The following is a 9,426-nucleotide window of genomic DNA, read 5'->3' as shown; positions in this document are numbered from 1 at the left end:
GAAGATTTCAGCAAAGTTGCAGGATACAAGATAAACATACAAAAATCAGTTAGATTCCTTTTCACCAACAAAGAGAACCTCGAAAAGGAAATTACCAAATCAACACCATTTACAATAGCCCCCAAGAAGATAAAATACTTAGGAAGAAATCTAATCAGAGACGTAAAAGATCTATACAAGGAAAACTACAAGACACTACTGTAAGAAACCGAAAGAGACCTGCATAAGTGGAAAAACATACCTTGCTCATGGATAGGTAGACTCAGCATAGTGAAAATGTCAGTTTTACCCAAAGCAATCTACAGATACAATGCAATTCCAATCCAAACTCCAACAGCATTTTTTAATGAGATGAAGAAACAAATCACCAACTTCATATGGAAAGGGAAGAGGCCCCGAATAAATAAAGCATTACTCAAGAAGAAGAACAAGGTGGGAGGCCTCACACTACCTGATTTTAGAACCTATTATACTGCCACAGTAGTCAAAATAGCCTGGTATTGGTACAACAAGAGATACACAGACCAATGGAACAGAATTGAGAATCCAGACACAAATTCATCCACCTATGAGCAACTGATATTTGACAAAGGCCTAAAGTCCATTAACTGGGGAAAAGACAGTCTCTTTAACAAATGGTGCTGGCATAACTGGCTACCCATCTGCAAAAATCTGATACAAGACCCACACCTCACACCATGCACAAAAACTAACTCAAAATGGATTGAAGACTTAAATATAAAATCAAAAATGATAAAGATCATGGAAGAAAAAATAGAGACAATGCTAGGAGCCCTAATACATGGCATAAACACAATACGAACCATAAGTAACAACGTACAAGCATTAGAAGAGAGACTAGATAAATGGGAGCTCCTAAAAATCAAACACTTATGCTCATCAAAAGATTTCACCAAAGGAGTAAAAAGACAAACTACAGATTTGGAAAAAATTTTTGGCTACAACAAACCCGATTAGCGTCTAATCTCTAAAATCTAAAAGATACTGCAAAACCTCAACAACAAAAAGACAAAAATAACCCAATTAAAAAATGGGCAAAGGATATGAACAGGCACTTCACCAAAGAAGATATTCAGGCGGCTAACAGATACATGAAGAAACGCTCACAATCATTAGCCATTAGAGAAATGCAGATCAAGACTACAATGAGATATCATCTGACCCCAACAAGGTTAGCATTAATCCAAAAAACACAAACTAATAAATGTTGGAGAGGTTGTGGAGAGACTAGACAACTTATACACTGTTGGTGGGAATGTCAAATGGTACAACAACTTTGGAAATTGATTTGGTACTTCCTTAAAAAGCTAGAAATAGAAGTACCATATGATCTAGCTATCCCGCTCCTTGGAGTATATCCTAGAGAAATAAGAGCCATCACACGAATAGATATATGCACATCCATGTTCACTGCAGCACTGTTCACAACAGCAACAAGATGGAAACAACCTAGATGCCCATCAACGGATGAATGGATAAACAAATTATGGTATATCCACACAATGGAATACTACGCAACTATAAAGAGCAACAATGAAGCCGTGCAACATCTTATAACATGGAGATAGCTGAAGGTCATTATGCTGAGTGAATTAAGTCAGTCACAGAAGGACACTGTATAAAACCACTATTATAAGAACTCAAGAAAAGGTTTAAACACAGAAGAAAACATTCTTTGATGGTTATGAGGGTTGGAAGGGAGGAGGAGGGTTATTCTGTAACTTGATAGTAGATAAGAATTATCTTAGGTGAAGGAAAGGACAGTACACAATACAGGGGAAGTCAACACAACTGGACTAAACCAGAGCTAAGAAGTTTCCTGAATACAATCAAACACTTTGAGGGACAGAGTAGCAGGGGCAGGGGTCTGGGGAGCATGCTTTCAGGGGACATCTAAGTCAACTGGTGTAAGAAAGCTTATTAAGGAAATGCTCTGCATCCTACTTTGGTGAGTGGCATCTTCGGTCGTAAAAGCTTACAAGCGGCCATCTAAGATGCATCAATTGGTCCCAACCACCTGGAGCAAAGGAGAATGAAGGATACCAAATACACAAGGAAAGTAGTAGCCCAAGAGACAGAAAGGGCCACATAAACCAGAGACTTCATCAACCTGAGACCAGAAGAACTAGATGACACCCGGCTACCACCAATGACCACCCTGACAGGGAACACAACAGAGAGTCCTGAATGGAGCAGGAGAAAGGTGGGGTGCAGAACTCAAACTCTAGTAAGAAGACCAGACTTAATGGTCTGACTGAGACTGGAGGAACCCCAGAAAGCATGGATTCTCTATCAATCCAGAAATAAAACAATTTCCAAGGCCATCTCTTTAGACAGGGACTGGACTGGACTGTGGGAAATAAAGTGATACTCCAGAGGATTGTGTCTCTTATGTCAAGTAGATACAAAAGACTAAACGGGCAGCTTCTGTCTGGAGGTGAGATGGAAAGGTAGAGAGGGTTAGGAGATGGTTGAATGGACATGGGGAATCAGGGGTAGAAAGGGGGAGTGTGCTGTCGCAGTATGGGGAGAGCAATTAGGGTCATATAACAACGTATGTATAAATTTTTGTATGGGAGTCTAAGTTGAAATTAAACTACAACAATAAAAAAAATAAAAATAAAAGAGCCAACAGAGAGAGAAAGCCTTCCCCTGGAGCTGACATCCTGAATTTGGACTTCAAGCCTACTAGACTGGAACAAAATAAATTTGTTTTTTTTAAAGCCAAAAAAATATATACAGTAATAATAAAATGGGTAGAGAAAAGGAAAAGACACAAGATCAACTACAATCCTTCCTTAAAAGCAAAAAATGATAGCAGAAAAAGCCAAGGGTGGGCCAAGTGAACTGACTTCTCTCTCACCCTGTGAGGAGCCCCTGGGTCCCTTCTTTGTTGACTGTCTCTTGTACCAAGAAATTCTACAATGATATCTCATTTGTACGAACAAACATTAGAACATTTTTCACTCTGGTTTGGGTAAAATACCCCTAACTTCATTCAGCTGGAAGGTCCAACTAAGCAAACACTCCATTATCATTTTGTTGAGGGAGAGTTTCCAATCTCTTTGTAAACAATGAGATAAAGGTTCCATGCCCACCCCAAATCCCTTAGATATCCAGAGGGAAAAAGAGTTTAACAGTCAAGAAACTCATAATGACTTAAAGCAGATACCATCCAAATTAAACCTAATCAGCAGTTGACCAGTGGGGAGCATGACAGAGAGCTTGTTTGTCAGACTATAGAGAGCTGGAGGGAGTGTGCAACGCGAGGGAAGGAAAGAGAATGAGAGGTCAGCAGATGAGGGAGACCTGAAAAGACAAAACAACTACCTGACAGTGGAACCAGGTAGCAGCTGCCCTAACATAACTGTCTTCACCTCAGCAATGGTCTCATACCCACAAACGCATTCTAAACTACTGAAGGAGTACATCAACCTGAAGGAGAGGAGAGATGATCAGATTCAAAGAAAACAATCTAAAAGGTGCTCTGTGGTTTACAATCTCAGATTACAACATTTCTTCCAATAAAAAAAGGGGTGGTGAGAATTGGACCTACAATTATGAGCTGGCTCCAGCACCCTTAGAAGTGTGTGGGTCTTGTGCAACAGAAACATAATTTTATCCAAGTGAAGAATTATCATAGGTCAAGAATGCTTCCTGGTTTTGTCATTTTCCCTTCATTCAACTATTTTGGTTGAGCACATATTCTGTGCCAGGCACTAAATAAACAAGGCACTGAGAACACCGCGGTCCAGTATTACATGTTCCTTTCCCTCTAGGAGCTAGAAGGCGACAGAGACAGGAAGTAGTTTTAAATCCCCTCATCTGGATCAGACTGAGAAAAGCATACACAGCGTACTGCGAGAACTCACCAAAGACCCACTTAACCCAGCCAGAGAGTCAAGGGAACTTCCAAGGAGGAAGTGATAGCCAAAATGAGCCTTGAAGACTGCAGGAATCAGCTTTGTGGAAGATGGAAGGGGAAACCCAGATACATGTAAAGGAGCATGAGGTCAAGTGGCACAATTGGAGAATTGCAACAGATTCAGTATGGTTAAAGCATAAAAATAAAAAAAGTTGCCATCAAGTCAATTTTGACTCCTGATGACCCCATGTGTATCAGAGTAGAACTGTGCTCCACAGGGTTTTCAATGGTTGATTTTTCAAAAGTAGATCTCCAAACCTTTCTTCTGAGGTGGCTCTGGGTTGACTAGAACTGCCAACCTTTCAGTTAGCAGCCAAGCACTTAACTGTTTGTGCCACCTAAGGACACCATGGCTAAAACAGAGAGGTGTAAAAAGAGAGGAAATAGTCTAGGAAGGAAGGCAGAGGTTAGATCATGAAAGGCCTTGTATACTATGGTAGCTAAGGTGGAATGGACTGGATGGTAACCTTTTTTTTTTTTTTTTTAAGGTGTTTGGAATTTAATTGTAAGGCACATAGGGAGTCATTAAAAAAGCTTAAGCAAGCAAGTAACAATCAGACCTGATTTACAGAAAGTCCCTTCACCTAGCAGTGGTGTAGAGGTAGGACTGGAGAGTGACAGCAGTGAGGTCAAAGGCAGAGAGACCAGTCCAGGGGCTGCTGCAGTCATCAGAGTGAGAAACTATGAATCCGAATTAAGGCGGACATGGGAATGAGAAACAAGAGTGAGATCAAGGGATATTTAAAAAGTAAAAATCAATAAATCTTGGATTACCTGGATGCAGCAGTGTGCTGGTAAAAGTTTAACAGCTCTCTGGAAAAAAGAATGCCCTAATTTATAACATGTGCCAATTTCCATGGTGAAAACGATGGCTATTTCAAGCTCCCACCATGATGTCACAGAACGTGGAGCTAGGAAGTGATGTGCACAATTGGCTCCAGTACCACTGCCTTCATGAAAGAAATGAGGAGAGAGAAGAGGCTAGGAAAATTGAAAGCCTCTTCTAGTGTGGGGAACTGGGCAGGCTAGGAAATACGGGAAGTTCATTAGAGTTAATCAGTACTGTTTGGAACATACTGAGTTAGAGGAACTGCAGGCCTTCATTATAAAGATGTCCAGCAGGCAGCTAGATGTATATATTTTGAACACTGCAAAGAAAAGTCTAGCTAGACATACAATTGGCATGGAAGCCATGAGGAATTCTGCGTAGACCAAAAAGAAGACCCAGTACGGAACCCTGAAAAATATTAACACGAAAAAATGGATGGAAAAATTTATTAAGGTGTCTGAGTAGGGGTTTACAGACAAAACTTCTCAGGGCCAGTTTGCCAAAAGCCAATTCACCAAATAGTCAATTCTCTGAAAATCAATTTACCGAAGAATTAACTCACTGAAGTAATCAAATTTACCAATTTATAAAAACTTATTTAACTAGCTTTAAAGCAATTGGTCAGTAGATGAACTGATTTTCAGCAAACTGGTCTGTTTAAAAATAGGAAGCCAAAATGGAAGGAGTTTTAAGAAGCATGTAATAGTCAATGGCATCAAGGGCCACAATGAGAGATCAAGAGGCAAGGGAGGCAAAATGTCCTCGGGTAACCTTACTGTGTACACTCCAGACTGGTGGTGGCGGAAGGACCATGACAGTGGGCTGAAAAGTGAATGGAAGATGGTGCAGAAGCTTTCATTAAGCAGAGGAGTAGAGGTGGTAAAGGCTATTATTTTTCCTTTTCAGGTTTTAACCTGGAAGATTCAAGTATGTTTCATGTTGAATAGAAAGATCCAATATTCAAAGAGAAACTAAAAAAACAAAAGGGTCAGAGTAACTGATGCCCTAATGTTCCAGAAGAAGAAAGGGAATGAGATCTACAGCAAAGTTGACAGGTGAAGTATACTTCCCCAATCCATTTCTGGAGCAATTCCTCTCTTAGGTCAGTTTCCTTTTACCGTATCAATCAAGAAGTATCATCCACTTACAGGCTCTAACGCAATTCCATGTGAATCTTGTTATGATTACTAGCCATGAACATTTTCTGAATGATGTTGATCTCTGTACCCTGAATTTACCTTACAACTTGTTTTCACAATAGTATTATTAAATGTCTGCAAAAACTTGTTTTGGACTTTGATTTTTCATTGTCCTAAACGCTCACCCCCAGCACCACTTTCCTTCCCTTGTAGTATACTACCCCTCCAATGGCTTCCCACTTCACTGAGCCAAGAGAGAAAAAATTTTTTCTGAACCCAATTGCGGAGTAAAGAATTTAGCTTTACCCAAAGAAGGGGGCCTTTGTCCCTGGTTCCTGAGACATAACTCTTGGAGTAATTACGGTGCCTCAGTCTGGGCCTTCAGGCCACATTTGAGGATCATGCTGGCAAGCTGGGGCTGCCCAAATCAGAAAAGACTCACCTGGGAGGCCACTATCAACTAGCCTCAGGAGACATGACTTAGCTTACCATACAGAACTAGCCAATAAAAGCCTGGAACCCTAAGGCTGAGAGAGCTTCCTGGCTGGCAAAAGGAAGATAAGTGCCCTCTTTGAGACTTGGAAGCTTCACAGTGGGAATCCTCTCAGACCTCAGCTGTGTATCTCTTTCTTATGATGACCCTGATTTGCATTCTTTTGCTATAATAAATCTATAATTACAAATACAGTACTTTCTGTGAATTCTGTGATTTCTTCCAGCGAATTAACAAACCCACAACAGAAGGAGCAGCCAGTAGATGAAAGTGCCACGTAGACTCCCAAAATTGCAGCTGACTTCTGCCTACTTGGCAGTCTAAAGGACAATGTCCTTGTAACCTGTGAGATCTGCCCTAGCTTTGTGTGGGCTAGGGTCAGAGAGAGAGTACCACATGGTGACTGGTATCAGAAATGATTGAGAGGTGAGAAGGTGGAGACTCGATCAATCTCCACATTTAGGGGAATGGATTCATGCTGATTTTCATCCATAAAGTTATCCACAAACCAATATATTCAAACTTTGCTTTACAAGTATTTGATGCTCATACTGATTTACTCTTACTCTGGAGAACATATTTATTTTTCATCAGTGTGCCAAATTCTTTCAAATCAAGTCAGTGGCCTGCTTAATTAAAGATCACCAATATTATATCAGCATTATATCTTGCCAAAATTGTTACCTAACCATTATTGAAGGATTACCAATTCTTATAAATAAACTTGGTTTCTTGAACATGTTTGGTTACTTGTAGTCAATTTAGGTCTTCTCTAAATTAGAGCTTTAGTAACTTGCCAAGCGCCAGAGATAGAATCATGCAGGACTCCAGCAGTGTAACACTCAGATCACTACAACAATACACTGTTCTACAAGATCCAACTAAGAAGATTTGCTGTCGGTTGTATTATGTTCATTTATCTCCTCCTGTAGCCAGAGGCCAGGGAACAGTGAGATAAGCCAGAAGCTGAAAAGACAAAAACCCCTGGGAGAAATCCCACCATACACCAGGGATGAATCACAAGGATTATAGAGTCTATAAGAATACTCTGGTTATTAGAAGTTTGGCAAAAAAGAAAACATCTTCCCCTACTGGACTGGTTCAATTTGGCTTTCAAATGACACAACAGAGGTAGTTAACGGTGCTTTCATTTAAGGATTATGTTTTGCTTGTTTTCACATACTGTCTAAACTAACACTTTTGATTTTCGAGAATGTATGCAAATATCAATTGTTAAAGGAAAATTTCTGACTTTCAGGGTAAAAACTCCTCTTATAGAATGTATACAGAAATAATCCAAGTGATAGGCAAAATGAGGGTAGTTGCTTCAAACAAGGGATTCTGAAAACATAAACTTATTACAAAACAAAAAAACCCCAAGGAACCACCACCGAACAATATGCTGGGAACATTACAGGAAATTCTGTTTCTCCTTGAAAATCAAATCTACTTAAAAATCAAGACTTAGGATAATTACCAACATGAGTCTCCTTAAATTTTCTCTAAGAAACATAAATAAATTAGTAACCTACCATCCGTCTGAGATTTACTGAGGAATATTGTGCTGGCCCGAGGATGGTCTGAAGGATTGAATTCCATGTTCAAATCTTTAAAGAAAGAAACAGAAAACATATGAATAACCATCTAATAACCAAGGGGAGTCAACATTAATTTTCAGATTTTTTAACCTTAAGTTGCTAATACACTCGAGAATTCTGAAACTCAATAGTCACTGTGTTAATAGATCCTTCTAGGTTCAATTGAAAGCACTGCTATGTAGAAATCTGAAAAATTAGTATCATATTTTATGCATATAACAGGCGGCTTCTATGTTTGTTTGTCAGTCAAGCCCTCCCCCCACCCCCCAGGTATTTTTGTAAGCATGCTGTCCTAATTTTTTTACCGCAACATGTAAAAAAAGAAAAAATGGCATAGTGGCACTTATGAAAATACCTCATGGAGGGGGTATTCTTACATTATTTGTGTGAAAACACGGTATTTAATTAGACACTTGGCTGGAGATCTGTTAGCCTAAAACTCCCATTTTCTTCTGAAAAAGTCTGCTCTGCACCCAGGAAAATAACAAAATAGCAGGACAGAGTTATAACATGTAATTAAAGAGAGCTATGTGCTACATATAAGTACTTCCTTGTTAAAGGTGATTAAAATAGGCTATCTCACTATTAGGCCGAATCAGTACCCAAATACCCTGCTTAAATTAAGATTGCTACTTTCTGAAAAGGCAAAGTTTATCCCTTAGAGCAAAAGGCTACAAATTTGTCATCTGTGGGCCTAATGTAGGCCATGGGATGTGTTTTGTTTGATCCATGCATTTTCTTTCCTTTTTAAAAAAATTTGTGCCAACATAAAAATTTTAAAAATAAATAAATTAAAAGAAAACCAGGTTTCTAGATCATTTGGTAACACTGGACCCCATCTCAAATGGTCACAATCAATGGAGCAAAGGCACTGCTGCTGCTTGAGATGGGCCACAGGGTCTCCAGTTTTCCTGTGGCGAGCCCCACCATCCTCTGCTCACTGTACCTTCCTAGACCCACAGGCAGCTAGTTCTGCCATCCCGGCCTTAGAACAATCTCCAAGGTTATAGGCTTGTTCAGTTTGGTTAAAACAACTCAGGATCCCATTACAGAAGAGTTTTCCAAGGGAAAAAAAAAGATCCCAAAGGGAAAGAATGGCTAAGCTAGAAAAATTAAGTTAGGGGAGGGAAAAGAAAAGATCAAAATTAACAGAAAGTCAGAAGTCTTCAAATCAGCTTAAATCATCACACTAAAAACTATTTGAGGTTCAATTACCTCCATTAATTTGCAAAGAAATCTCATCAACCCCAATAAAAACAGATGGTAACTATCCTGGCTTTAGTTGCTAATCAAGTCAAGGATAAAGCAACGAAAACAATGAAGGTCATTTACATGGAAGCAGGCTGTTACATCTTTCTCCCCCTCCCAGCAGCTGTGGGTTCCCGAGCGCTTAACCACTGTGCCACCAGGGCTCCATGTAC

The 9,426-nt window shown here is 39.7% G+C and overlaps 1 protein-coding gene across 5 annotated transcripts in view; it reads right to left on the bottom strand.

Moving 5' to 3' along the window:
- The window catches only part of CCNY (cyclin Y), a 271,085-nt gene that overhangs the window by 84,508 nt on the left and 177,151 nt on the right, over nucleotides 1-9,426 (bottom strand). For all 5 annotated transcript variants that reach the window (XM_004387867.2, XM_023741972.1, XM_023741971.1 and 2 more), the window contains one exon: nucleotides 7,940-8,014. In XM_004387867.2, coding sequence (XP_004387924.1) covers nucleotides 7,940-8,014 — 75 coding nt within the window. The remainder of the gene's footprint in view (nucleotides 1-7,939; nucleotides 8,015-9,426) is intronic.

Source organism: Trichechus manatus, unplaced genomic scaffold (assembly GCF_000243295.1).
Source record: "Trichechus manatus latirostris isolate Lorelei unplaced genomic scaffold, TriManLat1.0 scaffold00195, whole genome shotgun sequence".
NCBI classification, from domain to species: Eukaryota; Metazoa; Chordata; class Mammalia; order Sirenia; family Trichechidae; genus Trichechus; species Trichechus manatus.
The sequence above is the reverse complement of the archived record's forward strand: the minus strand, read 5'-3'. Positions and strand labels throughout refer to the sequence as shown.